Genomic DNA, 17,691 nt, shown 5'->3' with positions numbered 1-17,691 from the left:
GAGAAGTATACATTGATAGTGATGATTTTTTTCCATCTCATCGCCTTTATGTCAACAGATGACAATGTCGTGTATCCTGAAGGACACCATTTTTGCGTTTGGTTTGTATAGGTTTTTGTCTATACGTTTTAGTTCAGCATGAGCTGCTTTTCCAGTGGGCAATTTTTGGTGAATCTTGAAATTGATAATGTGCCGTATTTAGGACGGAGTTACAATAGAAAGAGTTCATGATCAAGTCTTGGTCAGCTTTGTTGACTTAACTGAAAACCGACATTTTTGCCGCCGATTTGTACTAATTTTGTTTCGTCGTTTTCTCAATTCTTTTGGCTAATTTGGGTCGTATAGTCGGTTTTTATACGTATAAGTTATTCTATCTTCTCCTACATTTAAGATATTGTCACTGTCATCTTATCAGTTGATTTAACATTTTTGGAGTATTATTTAACACAGATTTTTGGCGCGTTTCTTCTCGGAATTCCCATCCCGAGGGATAGATCGGGATAACCTATCCTGCGGGATAGGTTAATAAAATAATTTCTCTGTCGACATTATGTAGTCTGAACTTCATTGTTGGAAATAACATTTCATTTGGTAATTTTTTTACACGCTACTTGTACAAATCCCCCTCTTCCACAGAAAAACATGTTATAAAATAAAACGTAGTATAAATGAATAAAGAAAGATGTTATTACAAATAAATTGTGTTCAGTAAATTCATCTTCACCATGATTTAAAAGACATTGAGCTTCATGGTCTTTTAGAGATAGATTACCAAGAGAAAGAATTTATGTTATATATATATATATATATATATATATATATATATATATATGTATCATTATTGATTTCTTTGCACTTGATGAATTTAAGCAAACCAGTCAGGCGAGCTTTTGTTATGATTATGTTTTATAAGGGTTTCTAAATGACCAATTATTAATTATGAATATATTTTTTATATAATTGTTTATTTCTTTTTGGTCTTGTTTGACATCTGTAGTTGAAAGTTAATTGTTTTCATTTGATGTTTAGGAAAGGCATTTTTGCTCGTTACCAATATCTAATTCTTGACATCTCATTCCTGCCTCACGATATCAATGTCATTTACTCATACTTGTTATCAACTTTATGGTTAGATCTTAGGATCGTGTTTTTTGAATTTGTTATGCTTTGTCCTACCTAATTTCAGTGTTGTAAATTTATGTCATACAGATTCCCACTGTTCTTGCAATTTTCTATCCTTAATTTAATTGGCTGGTCAGTGGGCGAAGTTGTATAAGATTAGATGTGAGTGAGTTTGTTTGCGAGTCAATTTTGGACAATTCTTTGTTAAACTCAATTTGTGAAATTTTAGGAAATTTTTTTGTTAAATTCAGTTGTTTGTGAAATTCATATTTCTGGACTTACAATAAATTCTAAACTTTAAACCTGACTTATCAATTGACAATTTATTACATGGTGGAGAATCTAAAAATTTTCATTAGTGATTTTGAACTAAACTCTGGATAAACTGAATTCACTTTTTCTGGGTATTCGGACTATATAAACTTACGAAAATGTATAGACCAGAAAAGTACGTGTCTCCAGCACCAACAGATATCCACTCAACAGAAGGAAACAGGGATGATTGGGAGGAAATTGTGCAAGAACAAACTCTGGTGCAACCAAAATTTTATTGCTCCTCGTAGAGGGTGAAAACTGTAACAAACAATGACAATGTGTTACAATAAGCTCAAGATTCAAGACAGAAATATAACAGCTGACACATATCAGATAGACTGACAATCCAAAATTTACACTATGCCATTTTCCAAGATTAAATGAAAAACTCAGTTTTACACAGTAGAAATTTAACAGACTTAACAGCTTACATCTGCTCTTCTTTAAGTTAAAGCTAGATTGTATTTATATACTTAATATAGCATAATTCATTAGCATTCCTAAGATATAACATACATCATAGGATAATCCATATTTTACGATAGGCCTACCTAGCCACAAACTTGTTAGCATTTCAAAAATATAAGAAAATACAAGTTAAATGCAGAAAATATCGAAGCTAAATGGTAATACAATGGTGCCGCTTAATGCATACATAATTATAACAATGATTACTTACTCCTATGGTGTTCTATGGCACAAAACACTTGAATTTAACAATGCACTTGTAAGTACATGGAAGTACGTGATTTACAGTAAAAGTAAAACCGGAGAATGTAAATTTCCGGGAAGTAGCACTACACTCCCCTCCTGATTTTCTAGAAAATCACCATCTTATTAATCTACCATAGGTGTAAATGAAAATTTACAAAATAGTTTCTACAATGTGAACTAAACCACATAATTAAATGACAATACCCTGTCAAATAAACAAACAATGCAAAATATTATCATACAATGAAGTAAATTCTGATATCAACACATTAATCTGATGCAAAATAAATTTGTACAAATACTGAGTTCTGTGTTTCAATGTGTCACTTTACTTCAATCAGATGGATCAGTTGAGATATTGGTCTCACATAGGGTGTTCGTTTACCATCCCGTATCACAACAACTTTCACTTTGCGAACGAAACTGTCATCACTGGGAAATGTCTCTTCAATGATACCAAGCGGCCATCGGTTCCTTGACAGAACACTCTCCTTCATGAGAACTATGTCCCCAACACTGAATGTTACACCTCCTGATTCCCACTTCTGTCGCTTCTGAAGATTTTGTAAGTAATCTGAACTCCATCGGGTCCAGAACTCATCCGCAAGATGCTGAACAAACTTCCATTGGCTTTTCAATGCGTCCTTAAGCTCAAACTCTGGTAGTTGAGGGTCCCATGATGACGGTTTTTGAGTAAGTAACAGCGAAGGTGAGAGAACTTCAGGTTCCTCTGGGTCTGATGAAACCGGCACCAATGGACGTGCATTCAAGATGGCACATACCTCTAGCATAAGTGTTGACAATACTTCATGGGTAAGGTCATGTTTGTTTTGTAGTAGCATGGCATCCAAGATCTTCCGGCACGCACCAATCATTCTCTCCCATGCACCACCGAAGTGAGATGCATGGGGAGGGTTGAACAACCAAGAAGCTCCATTCTCAGCTAAGTACTGTCCGACTTCTCCAGATTCTACAAAATGGGCGTCAATGTTAAGTTCCTTTGCCGCACCCACAAAGTTTGTGCCTCTATCAGACCGATACTGCTTCACTGGCCCCCGGACAGCTACAAATCTCCTCAATGCGTTTATAAATGAAGAGCTACTGAGTTCCTCCACAAGTTCTACATGTACCGCTCTTGAGACCAAACAAGTGAACATGATGGCCCATCGATTTTGATTGCTTTGGCCACCCCTCGTTCTGCGGAAGACTATAGGCCATGGACCGAATGTGTCAATTCCTACGAAAGTGAAGGGAGGGCCTGGTTCCATCCTGTCAATGGGAAGATCTGCCATCTGACACCAACCAGTCTGTCCTCTGAGCTTCTTACAAGTTACGCAATCCCGTATGACAGTGGAGACGAGTCTCTTCCCTCCTATAATCCAATATCCTGCTGACCTAATTGCCCCTTCTGTGAGATGACGTCCTTGATGGTGTATGGAAGCATGGTAGTGACGAACAAGTAGAAGTGCAATCTGGTGTCCCTTTGGAATTATTTTAGGGTGACAGGTGATGGCCTTTGTGTAGTCATTCTGTTTTTTACCTCTCATCCTTTGAATCCGCCCTCCTACACGTAATACTCCATGTTCATCTAAGATTGGTTTCAACGGAAGTGGTGGGCTTCTCCCCTCCGTGATTGCCGCAATCTCTTCTGGAAATATCATGCTCTGAACCTTTCTGATGATGACAATCTCAGCCATTGAGACAGATACTTCAGTCTTAGATTTCTTGTACTTTCTCGCAAGTCTCTTTACGTTCATGACTGCTCTTACTAAATGTTTCCAACTTGAAAACCTTGAGAACCTCTCCCAATCTAAAGTCTGTTCTACCGTAGTCTTCATGCACATTACATCTTCCTTCTTCACTTCTTTGTCCTCTTCTGTATCAATGAGAGGAAACCCTTCAGATCTGTTCTCTGAGTCTTCATCACTAACATGATCCTCTTTAAGAAAAGAAGGTCCATGAATCCACATGCTATACGGTAAATCACTAGCATGAAACTCTCGAGTTGCCAAGTCCGCTGGGTTACAGTCAGTCGGAATATGGTTCCACTGGCAAGGTTTACTGAAGGATCGAATTCTACCAACTCTGTTAGCTACGTACACATGAAAACGTCTACTGTCATTTGAAATATACCCTAAGACGATGCGACTGTCCGTGTAGAAATGAAAGGCTTCTCTGTCAATGTCCATTTGCTCATTGATGGTTTCCGCTAGATCTACTGCCATGACTGCAGCGCAGAGCTCAAGGCGAGGTATGGTATGGCCGTGTACTGGGACTACCTTTCCTTTTCCCAATAGGAATCCCGAATCATGTGAACCACTTTCAGTGAAGACTTTAAGGTATGCTACGGCAGCTATAGCTTCTTTGGACGCATCTGAACAGATGTGAACTTCACACTTGGAGGAAAAAGTAACAGATAACTTGCAATACATCCTAGGAATCTTTAGTAGCTCAAGCTGTTGAAGTGAGATGACCCAGTCTTGCCAACGCCTTTGGAAAGTAGGCTGCAAGGGTTCGTCCCAATCTAACGGGCCCGAGAAGGATGACATCATTTCTCGAAGAAGGAGTTTGCCTTGGAGTGTAACTGGTGCTGTGAATCCCAACGGGTCATAAAGACTGTTAATTACGGACAAGACTCCTCGACGGGTGAATGGTCTTTGGTCAGTAGATACACGGAACACAATGTTGTCTGATTCAATGTCCCAAGACACACCAAGACTCCTCTGCACTGGAAGAGTATCCTGTCCTAAGTCTAAATCTTTGAGATCCTTTGCCAGATCATCTGAGTCACACATCTGCAGAACAGCCTTTGAGTTAGAGGCTACCTTGTGGAGTCTAAGATGCCCACCACTCATCAGGGATTCTTGAGTTCTCTTGAACAGGTTCACGGCTTCTATCTCCGAAGGACAACTGATGAGCCCATCATCCACGTAGAAGTTCCGGTTAACAAAACTTCTGACGTCATCATCTGCATTGGTGACTGATTTGCGGAGTCCGTACGTGGCAACGGCAGGAGACGGACTGTTGCCAAAGACGTGCACCGTCATCCTGTAATCAGTTAGGGGTTTTTCTACATTGTTTTCCTCATGCCATATGAATCTCAGATAGTCTCTGTGTGGCTCACAAACCCTGAAATTATGGAACATCTGTTCTACATCGGCAGTTATTGCAATTTTATCCTTTCGAAAGCGCATTAAGATTCCCTGGAGACTGTTTGAGCTATCAGGCCCCTTGAGTAACACGTCATTGAGAGCCACCCCTTCATGTTTTGCTGACGAATCAAAAACCATTCTGATAGCTTCTGGTTTCTTGGGGTGGTATACCCCGAACATGGGTAAGTACCATCTCTCATTTCCTGCAGGTAAGTGTGGAGCTAATTCTGCATGACCTCTATCAAATATCTTTCTCATGAATTCTTGGACATGCTCACGCTTGAGAGGGTTACGAAGAAGACCGAGATCCAAGGTCTTGGCTCTCCTCAAGGCATGGTCTCTGTTGTCCGGTAGACGAGGTCTGTCCTCTCTGAAAGGAAGAGGAGCAGTCCAGTGGCCATCTGTATCTTTCTTGAAGCCTGAATCCATGATCTGTAAGAATGCTTTGTCTTCAATAGACAGTCCGAGCTTCTCGTCCTGGCTCGTTCTCAAAAACGGGTCTTCCTTTAAGCTTAACTTGCTCTCACAAGGCTCCAATAGTGATGGTCTCCCGTTTGGTAGGATGAAGGTCTTCTTCACATTCACAGAGTCAGTAAGGTGTGCGTTACCAAGGCATACGGGACCTAGGATAACCCATCCTAAAGGTAATCTTTGTGCGTAAGGTGAATGGTCGACGCTGATCCGCTGATCAAGCACATGATGCGCCATGATAAGGTCTCGGCCAATCAAAAGTTCTATCTCTACATCTTCATTCACTGGTAAAATGAAAGGTGCAATATCATGTAGATATTGATATTGTAACGCAACTTCTGGGGATGGGATCTCATCCCTATTGTTAGGTATGTCAGAACACTCAACCAGAGTAGGGAGTTTCAAGACAGTGGATCCATCCAATGATTCGACAATGTAACCTGTTCCCCTTCTTCCTGATGTCATTTTGCGGCCAGCACAGGAAATAATACAATAGTCATAAACAGGCCTATTATCCTGGAATGAGTCAAGGAAGGTAGGTGTAGCTAAGGAATGGTCACTTTGGTCATCGATCACAGCGTAGATAAGACGTGATTGGTCTTGATGTCCCTCTGGATACACTTTGACAGAAAGTATCTTAGCACACGATTTACTCTTGCCGTTTGTAGTCTTACAGACTTGGGTGCATGCTGATATCACTTCCTTTATTTGCTGATATCACTTCCTTCATTTACCAAAAATGTGTTTCGTTACGGAGGTTATTGTGAATATTTACAAACCGAATTTTAGACTTCCTATTGGCTTTACAAACTTATGTCGCTCAGCATTACTAAGGGCCAATCAACTTAGTCAAATAATTATTAATATATTGTTTTTTTTTAACTGCAAATGTGAAAGTGAAGATTTAAACTTCTATAACCTCCGTTACAAAATATACAACCTTCGTTTCGAAGAATCGGTGTGAATGCGTCTACTTATTGTGAATTTAAATAAAAAACAATTAGAAAACAATATTTATTTGAAAAAAAAGGATAAAAAATATTTGTTTTAACGTTTTTAGGCAAATACATTTAAAACAAATAATTTTAACCTCCGTTACGAAATACCTTACTGAAACTTGTAATAATGAAGTGATATATTGAATCATTGTTAAGTGACTGTCATACATCAACAAAATATTTAAGAAAACTTACTTTACATCATAATATATGAAAAATTCACTTAAAAACACAAAAATCCTTTTTTTGCACAAAAACCCAACCTCCGTAACATCGCTGGTTTTACGTATAAACGAGTATAATTTCCCTGTACACCGCTAATAGTTCACATAAGGGTGACCTTTTTGTGCCCATACGCATTACGGAATTCTAGACATTTACAAAACGAAAAAAATTTTTATTTGTAATATGCAAAAACATCTACGTAAAGGTCATTTTAACCATAATATTTTCAAAAATACCTTTATTTTATGCTTTAAACGCATTATGATTTTCATATTCCATTTTGTTGTCAACTTAAAGAGTAAACTTCCAGCATTATCTGGTAGATTAAAACACCTGAAATGTTGCACACGTCAGATTTTGTTGATTTTCTGTTGTGTAGGTTAGAGGTTACGGAGGTTAGAACCATTTATAATTTCTTTATTTCTATATTGTTGTTTATCTTTCCTTACATTTGCTTTTTGTTTACTAGACATGCCCATTGGTGTCAATCAACTGCCTTGAAATAGTACTTCACATAGCCTCTGTTTCTTCACAATCACTGTCACGTAGGTTACGTTCTTATATGCGGCATTATAAAAAATCCATATTTTTAAAAATTTTGAACACGGTTTTATTGATTTGACTTAAAAAAGATTCTGTGCTAAAATTTTAATATATATTAGACACAAAAACACAGTTTTGGCTGTACTAACGATATATTGTATTATCTTAACAAGAGGCCCCTGGGCCTTATAGGTCACCTGAGCATTATTCAACAACTTCTCAGTGACTGAATTTGATCCATGTTTTAAGCCAGATGCTATAGCATTTACAATCTGGTCATCATAACTATACACTTAGCAGTTCCTTAGTTTGGTTACTTTATACCCATAGGCAGGGTAGGGGAACAAAAAATGCATTTCAACTAATCAGTAATATTCAGCAATAATCAGTAGTGCCGCTACCACACATGAACCCTTGACTCTTAGGCCTAGATCCACACATTGCACTATTTTTGGAAAGGCATACTTGCTTTTCAAAAATATTTGATTAATACCAAGGAGCACATTTCAAACAATCCATTCATTTTCAGTACATAAGTACAGCCTCCCCCCCCCACAATGGTACAACTGACCCTGGGGCCTTGAAATTTACAATTCTTGAAGATTAGGGATTGCTCATAACTATATAGGTAATTCATCTGCTTAAAACCTAGGAGCAAAGAAGAAAATATTCAAAAATTTAATGTTTTTTCACTATACATGTATAATCAATACAGCCCCGCCCTAACACCAGAATCCCTGACCCTGGGGCCATAAAGTTCACAATTTTGGCAGAGGCACTCTTGTTCATCATAACTATGTACTTAGTTAGTTTATATAATACCCAGGAGTAAAGAAGAAGATTTTCAAAGAATTCATGTATTTCCTCTATATAATCAATAGAGCCCCGCCCTGACACCAGAACCCCTGACCCTGGGGCCATAAAATTCACAATTTTGGTAGTCGCACTCTTGCTCATCATAACTATGTACTTAGTTAGTTTATATAAAACCTAGGAGCAGAGAAGAAGATTTTCAAAGAATTCATGTATTTTCACTATATAATCAATAGAGCCCCGCCCTAAAACCAGAACCCCTGACCCTGGGGCCATAAAATTCACAATTTTGGTAGAGGCACTCTTGCTCATCATAACTATGTACTTAGTTAAATTATATAAAATCTAGGAGCAGAGAAGATTTTCAAAGAATTCATGTATTTTCACTACATAATCAATAGAGCCCCGCCCTAAAACCAGAACCCCTGACCCTGGGGCCATAAAATTCACAATTTTGGTAGTCGCACTCTTGCTCATCATAACTATGTACTTAGTTAGTTTATATAAAACCTAGGAGCAGAGAAGAAGATTTTCAAAGAATTCATGTATTTTCACTATATAATCAATAGAGCCCCGCCCTAAAACCAGAACCCCTGACCCTGGGGCCATAAAATTCACAATTTTGGTAGAGGCACTCTTGCTCATCATAACTATGTACTTAGTTAGTTTATTTAATACCCAGGAGCAGAGAAGAAGATTTTCAAAGAAATAATGCATTTTCAATATATACTTATTTAGCCCAGCCCTAGTACAAGAACCCCTGACCCCTGGGCCATGAATTTCACAATTTTGGTAAAGGACTCAATGCTGATTACAATCATGCAAACAGTTTGACTGCTTGATGTCCAGGAGTAAAGAAGAAGATTTTTGAAGATTGCATTAATTTTAGTGGTTTTGGCCCCACCCCCCAGGCCCCAGGGGGGCAGGGATCATGAAATTCACAATTTTTGTTCCCCTTCACCCATAGATGCTTTGTGCCAAATTTGGTTGAAATTGGTTCAGTGGTTGCAGAGAAGAAGCTGAAAATGTTCAAAAGTTTACGACCGATTGACGACGAACGACGAACGACGTACGACGAACGACGGACGACGACGGACAAAAACAGATAGCAATAGGTCACCTGAGTGACTCAGGTGACCTAAAAAAATATTCAAACACTGTTAGGGTAGGTTAGGTGAAATTTGAAACAGCGATGATCAAAGGTTTGTTTAAAATTCGTTATTCATTTATCAATGAAAGTTTCATTTATATTTATATTTACTTTTCAAGGGATACGACGGACAATTCATTTTCAATCACCTGGTACATTCCGCCCCCCTGAAACCTAACGTCATCATGAACGACAGTAAGATCTTGTACATGGAAATTTGCGGACTGAAATTCATCGACTCGTATAATTTCTTACCGTTTGCTTTGGCCAAGATGCCCTCCGCTTTCGGATTCAACGAATTGAGAAAGGCTATTTCCCTCACTTTTTTTAATACGGAACAGAACCAGAATTACGTGGGGCCTTATCCACTGGCAGATAAATACAAACCGGATGAAATGTCTACCAATGGACGACAGGCTTTTTTCCAATGGTACGACCAACAGAGGGGAAAAGTGTTTGATTTCCAGAAGGAGTTTGTAAAGTATTGTATCTCGGACGTCGACATTTTACGACGATGCTGTGCACAGTTTAGAACCACCCTCAAGACTTTGGTCAAAGTGGACCCTTTCCAGGAATCCATCACGTTTCCCAGTGCTGTAATTTAGCCTACCGTCGACAATTCATGCCTAAAGACACCATTGCCATCATTCCGAACCTCGGGTATCAACCGGCACGACAATATTCGGCCAAAGCCTGTCGGTGGCTCACCTGGATCAGTCAGCAGACCGAATGTCACATACGCCATGCCAGAAACTGGGGCGAAGTCAAGATCGGAAATTATACCGTCGACGTATACCAGGAAGCGACTCGTACCGTCTACGAATTTTACGGGTGTTATTGGCAAGGATGCCCCACCATTTCAATCCGTGGATGTGTCTTCCATTGGACACAGGCATTATGAAGACGCTTGCAGGAACTTGGAATTACTGCCACAAAGACAACTCACTTGTTCATCAAGCAGTTAATGGCACTTCAAATTCTGCCTTCAAATGACATCAACCCCACATTCCAGGCAATGCGAGAAAACTTTCAGGAATCTTCCTCTGTAAAGTCTCTCAAGAATGCATGGAAAGATAGTGGGTTAACAACGCTGTATTTCCTATACCAGCCTGGTCAATCTACAAGCAGGAGATTCGTACCAACAACGATACCGAAGGTAATTTTTTTTTTCATTCGAGCCTTCAATACTTACCGGTAACCTGCTCTCCCTTTAACATTAGTGACTTGCCTTTTCTTTAACCAGAAGTCTCTGTCGAGACTGAAGCTCTACTGGTTTGTACTTATAGCAAAGGAAGAGAAAAGTACTTCAGCAGTTGGGAATTGAAACTTAACAACAGCAATAGAAAGAATAATGATCCTTGATAAAGTCTCTTTATGTTCTTAGTGTAGTCTACAAGTTTGCGAAGTTATATTGAAATCAGACCAAAACTGTAGGAGGAGTAGCATTTTAAAGGAATTTCGCAGAAATTTCTATTTTTAGTTACCACGGCAAAACCGTTTACTGAAATCAAAAGCTGATAAAGAGAATTATGTAGCTTAGTGTAGTCTACTTGTGTGCCAAGTTATATTGAAATCAGACCAAAACTGTAGGAGGAGTAGCATTTTGAAAGAATTTCACAGAAATGTCTATTTTTAGTAACCACAGCAACAACGTTCATCGAAATCAAAAACAGATAGAGAAAATTATGTATCTTAGTGTAGTTTACTTGTGTGCCAAGTTATATTGAAATCAGACCAAAACTGTATGTGGAGTAGCAATTTAAAGGAATTTCACAGAAATTTCTATTTTTAGTAACCACGGCAACAACGTTCATCGAAATCAAAAACCGATACACAGAATTTTGTATCTTAGTGTAGTCTGCTAGTGTGCTAAGTTATATTGAAATCAGACCAAAACTGAAGGAGGAGTAGCATTTTAAAGGAATTTCACAGAAATTTCTAGTTTTAATAACCACGGCAACACCGTTCATCGAAATGAAAAACTGATAAATAGAATTATGTATCTTAGTGTAGTCTTCTTGTGTGCCAAGTTATATTGAAGTCAGACCAAAACTGTAGGAGGAGTAGAATTTTAAAGGAATTTCACAGAAATTTCTATTTTTAGTAACCACGGCAACAACGTTCATCGAAATCAAAAACCGATACACAGAATTATGTATCTTGGTGTTGTTTACTTGTGTGCCAAGTTAAATGGAAATCAGACCAAAACTGTAGGAAGAGTAGCATTTTAAAGGAATTTCACAGAAATTTCTATTTTTAGTTACCACGGCAACACCATTTATCAAAATCAAAAACCAATACACAGAATTATGTATCTTAGTGTAGTCTACTTGTGTGCCAAGTTATATTGAAATCAGACCAAAACTGTAGGAGGAGTAGCATTTTGAAAGAATTTCACAGAAATTTCTATTTTTAGTAACCACGGCAACAACGTTCATCGAAATCAAAAACCGATACACAGAATTATGTATCTTAGTGTAGTCTACTTGTGTGCCAAGTTATATTGAAATCAGACCAAAACTGTAGGAGGAGTAGCATTTTAAAGAAATTTCACAGAAATTTCTATTTTTAGTTACCACGGCAACACCGTTTATCAAAATCAAAAACCGATACACAGAATTATGTATCTTAGTGTAGTCTACTTGTGTGCCAAGTTATATTGAAATCAGATCAAAATTGTAAAAGGAGTAGCATTTTGAAAAATTGTTTACAGACAGACGGACAGACAGACGGACGGACGCCGGACGCATTACTATCGCATAAGCTCTTCTGGTCTCTGACCAGTAGAGCTAAAAATTACCTAGGATGGCACAATCGTCTCAATGGCAAAGCTGGGCACGGAAACATTGGGTTCTACCGTTTGATTCCTCTGCTACAGAAGGAGGCTGAAATTGTGCATATCTAGGTTTCCGCACAGGACCTGTCTCCTGATGCCAGAATAACCAGCACAAGGGTGGAGAAGAAAATTCGGCAAGCTTTGTCCGACTAAGACGATGAGATGATCACAACAAGCCATTTCTTGCGAATTTGTGGAGGTGTATAAGGCGACACGGAGTAAGTAAGTATGATAACAAGGACATCACTCAAGTCTAACACATTACAATAAGCAAGGGTATTTTTACCATTTTTTTTTAAATACTTGGGCAACATTCGTCTATCAGTTAATTTTGTTTTATACTTCTATGTATCCTTTACAGTGTTGTATAATACTCAGGTGACCTTGAAGTCCTTGTGCCTCTTGTTTTACATCATTATCCCTTTGGAAGGATTTAGTTAAAGTATTAGCTTTCTGGTTTGAAAGATTTAGATAGACGTTTTATTGTGGTAGTAGTAAAACAATCAGTCGATAAGTGTGTGTGACAGTTGTCACTTTCTATATACATGTCCTAGTGTTGATTTCGACAGGTCTACAGTTGACATTTGATACTATAATTTCCATATTCATCGATTGATTTTGAATATCATGGAGATTCACCACATATGCACAATACTTGGTTAAAAGTATCAAATCTATCCCCATTAGGTCTTCCAGAAAAAATACCATGGAACTATCAACTGTAACAGATATCAGCCCTTTGTGAGATTATCGCGTTTAAATGAAGAAATGGTGAGTACATTAAGTACCCGTGATATCCTATTCAATTGAAGAAATGATGAGTACATTAAGTACCCGTGATATCCTATTCAATTGAAGAAATGGTGAGTACATTAAGTACCCGTGATATCCTATTCAATTGAATCATTTTTTTACCTTTCTCTTTGACTTAGATCTCACATTTTCTTAATTAGTGATTATCTCAGTTTCACATATTATTGTCAAACCTCATATGCTACATACATATAAATGAGGGATGTTTATCTGGATCAACATTTTATTTATCTTTCCTTTGTTAATTTTCTTAAATTAGTGTTCAGCTTATGTTTAGAGAAACCTTGACTTTAACTTACCGATATTTTTATTAGACTTTATTTGTTCATAAATGTTGATCTATTCATTTTTACCACATTTAAATGACCCTCCATAAATATGCAAATACCTTTTATCAAGTCCGTCATTCATCCTTCCATCCTGCTGTCCTTCAATCTGTCCCTCTGTCATGTACATTATGCATTTATCTTAGTTTCAAAAAACTATTCAAGATATTTATATGAGACAACATATGATGACACATGTTGATGTTGGTTATTCAACTCCATCAGCATTTTTACCTTGACTTTCCATTCGCCCTCGACTACAAATTTGTATGTAAAAAATTTTGAAAAAGTAATCAAGATATTTTTATTTAACTTCACATGCCAATACAATTCTTGAGAATTATTCAATTGGATCAACATTTTTGGTAAATGCTAACAGCGACGTCATTAACAGGTGCAATTTTCGGTATTTTCTTTAAAAGTTGCAGAAGCCATCAATTATCCTTTTCTTTCAGATAATATAAAGCACATGCATCACCCACAAAAGATTTTGAGAAATATGATTTTGAAAGGATTTTACACAACATATATTTGAAAAATAAAGAGGGCTGCAGACGTTGTTTTCTTAAGGGAAATAACCCTTGAAATGAGTCATTTTTGAGGGTTTTTTTTCTGTTTAAAATTTAGAAATGTATCAAGTTAATGATGTCATATTTCCAGAATGGTCCTTCTTCATGCCATATTCTTTCATGATTTATCACATTCATACACTCAACTCATAATTTTTAAGGCACCGTAAAGGCTTACATGTAACTTTACCTACGTCTTTGTGTTTTTCTAAGTTTCAAAGAAACAAATCTCGATATTTTTATCGAACTTCATATGTTGATACATGTTGAGGAGAGCAAAAAATGGTTTTTTTTTTTGTGTTTAGCCCACATTCAAAAAACTATTCTAGATATTTTACATTCAAAAAACTATTCTAGATATTTTTTATGTACGCTTGTGCACTGATGATATTTGGTGATAATTTATCCACCGTGTCCAAATTTGGTTACATTGTCCTTCACGATAACCTTTGACTTTACTATTCCTTTGATGTTTAAAACTTCAAACATTGATACAGATTTTCAAAATCACAAGATTTTGTCAGACCTAAAATATCATCTCTTTACTAAATCACTACTTTGAAATTTTCGAAAATATTTCATCATGGAACAAACTTTCTTACACCCCTTACAATACCTGAAGTTACTTCTGAAGAAATATATCCAATCTTGTTATTCCTGTTCTTGAAAAGAGGATTCTTTGAAGATTTTCCTTTTATATTCCCATGAAAAACGTTTATACCGCCTTGTAACCCGTTAAGCAAGGATCATGATTTGAACAAATTTGAATCTACACTAGATGAGGATGCTTCTGTACTAATTTGACTAGTCTTTGAATCGCTGTTCTTGAGAATAATTTTCTTTAAAAATCTGTTTATTTCTATGTGAAACAATTTCCAGTTGTGACCTTAACCTACGACTTCAAAGAAATGAAATCTACATTACCCGACTATGTCTCCATATCAAAGTAACAAATCATGGCGTAAACCAATGCTGTTGGTAAGATTTTTTTCCTACTTTTTTTTCCTTTACAAAACCTTCTCCCTTGTGTTGCCCCACCCTTGACCCGGGGGTCATAATTTAAACCAGCTTGAATTTACCTACATAAAGATGCTTTTTAATTAACCTAACGAGTCATTTTATAACTGTTTTTTAAAAGCTTTTGAAAGAATTTTTTTCCAAAACATTCCTATATAAAACGTTGATCCCCTATTGTCCCCCCCCCCCCCAATAACAATTATTTGAACAAATTCCTTTAATCTTCCCTACGAGGGGTGATCAAAAAAGTTTGCGAACTATCTCTATATATTCAAAGCCACAATTCAGATCAGAATGAAACTTGGCACACATATAGTCATACACGTGTTCTATGTATAGCAGTTTTATATAATGTTTTGCTCCATGTTTGAGACATCACTATGTGAAAATGGCGTCATTAGATAGGTTACTTGTGACAAAAATGATTGATTCAGTCGTATTCGAACAACGAACGGTTGTAAAGTTTAATCCGTATCTTGGAAATTCCTTTGCAGTAGCATATAATACACTGTACAAAGTTTAAGAAGACAATAGACTTGCCAGGAATTCAATCATTAATTGGATTGAATGTTTTAGTGAAAGCAGGGAGATGGTTAAAAATGATGTTTGTTCTGTTGGCCAGTTAAAGCAAGCTGGGGAAGAGATGTGTCCTTAGTTGAACAATTTGATATTAAAGACCGCCAAGTTACAGTTTGAAAAATAGTTGAAAATCTTAACAATAGTGCAGTTATCAAATCCCTAAAATATCATTTACTTTAGACTTTGATCATATCAGATATGATAAAAAGAAGGCACCATGCCTTATATCCACATTGGATAAACAACGCTCACAAGACAGAAGACTCCGGTTGTGATGGTCACCATGCTCATTACGGGAAAGGATATCCTTATCCACCCATCTTATTGCCGAGATTTGGCCATTTTTGACAAGTTGACTGTTCTTGTTATAAAAAAAAAACTTGCATGGTAAGAAATATAAGACTCGGAAATATCTTTTACATCCTGTAAACGGAACGCTTCGGAGCATGGCAGGTGACCGCCTGATCAAGTGATTCGCGCATGGACAGAACGGTGGCAGATGTGCATTTAAATTGGAGATGACTTCTTTAAAAAATAATGAACACTTAAACCTTATTTCATTTCTTTTATGGAAGTTATTCAAGTTGTTTGCGAACTTTTTTGATCACCCCTCGTACATGAGAATGATTCTGAATCAAAATTGTATCAACTTGATAACACTACTGGCTTTCAAAAACCCCTGTCCGTATAAAAATCCCCTGTATAAGGAATGGTTTTGTTATTCTTGAAAAGATTTTTATTAAAAAGATTTTTTTCTCTTTATATTCCTATGTAAAACTTTGATTCCCATTTGCAGCTCTTTCAATGGTGAAATATTTCTTCAGATATCGCGTTTTTACTGCCTCGAAACCCTGACATTTTATGTACGAATTGACAATAATCATTTGTGGGCAAGATTGACAGAGAACCTTTGCATTTACCACTCTCAGTATTTACATACTTGTGTAGAGTATAAAAAGATGAATCCTATTCATTTTCAAGTTCATTCTTAAAATATTTTGCAGATATCGCGTTTTCAGTGTATCGAACCCCCTGACATTTTATGTACGAGTTGACAATAATCATTTCCGCTCTATGGTGGCAGAGGATAGTTTCGAATAAAGTACCGGTCAAAAAATAGAAAAAATGGAGAAACCTGAGGTTTGAATGCATATTATAGGTAATTTTATAGCTAGAATATTTTATGTGTGTATTTGGAGGGAATTGTTGGCCTTGTGTATTTTATTGAAATATGACACTTTAGTGTCACTACTACTGTATATGATATGGACTAGAAATACGAAACTAAGCTCAAAACGTCGCTCTACCGGTATTTCACCAGAAAAGCGGGGTGGGTTCACAGGATGAATTGTAGCTTGAAAACGAGGTGGTTGAGCCATTATCTCTTGCTGTTCATTGGAATGTACAAATGTTATTCTGCAATTTGTGTGGTAGCTTAGGTCAGGTGCACGGGCCTGGAAGCAGATGCGGCTGCGGCGAAATAGTGAAAATAGGCTTGATTCGCATGAAATTTTGAGATTGTCCCTGCACCATCTTTAGGGCTCATTGTGTAAGTTGTACATGTTTTATTCCTAAAAGCTTCAAATTTCTCAAGAGACTACATCATACTATTATTACATGTATAGGGAATTTAAAATTTTTCAATGCACATTTTTAAAGCAGCTCAATATTAAGTAAACCGTCAGTCAAACGTTTTGATTGCAAAAAAAACTATTTTCTGCCACCTTCAAGAATGCATCAATTTTTAGAAATGTGAATTTTAGTCTGAATTTTATACAAAAGGGTTTATTTATGTAAGTCAGTTTAAAAAAATACTTTGTTTCTGTTATTTAAAATCTGTACAGTTAGGTATATTCACTAAAAAGCAAGGGGGGTTACTCTTTTCCAGCATACATTTTTAAAGACTTGGAACCATCAGCATAATCAATCATATAAGATTCAGGCATTTTTTGCCAGAGAATAGATTAATTGCTTGAATTTGATACTTTGGGTATTATCGCATAATTAAAATCATGTCTTGCTTTAATGAATTAAATCTAATTAAAATT

At 36.8% G+C, this 17,691-nt stretch overlaps 1 protein-coding gene across 1 annotated transcript; it reads right to left on the bottom strand.

Moving 5' to 3' along the window:
* Positions 1–2,474: 2,474 nt before the first annotated feature.
* Positions 2,475–6,239, bottom strand: LOC134271902 (uncharacterized). Its single transcript, XM_062754126.1, has one exon. The coding sequence runs from the start codon at positions 6,237–6,239 to the stop codon at positions 2,475–2,477; it is 3,765 nt and encodes a 1,254-aa protein (XP_062610110.1).
* Between the last annotated feature and the right edge of the window lie 11,452 nt (positions 6,240–17,691).

This window comes from Saccostrea cucullata, unplaced genomic scaffold (genome assembly GCF_032062105.1).
Source record: "Saccostrea cucullata isolate Sc308-1 unplaced genomic scaffold, CSIRO_AGI_Scuc_v1 ctg2013, whole genome shotgun sequence".
NCBI lineage: Eukaryota > Metazoa > Mollusca > Bivalvia > Ostreida > Ostreidae > Saccostrea > Saccostrea cuccullata.
Note: the sequence above shows the minus strand (reverse complement) of the source record. Positions and strands in the feature narration are given on the sequence as shown.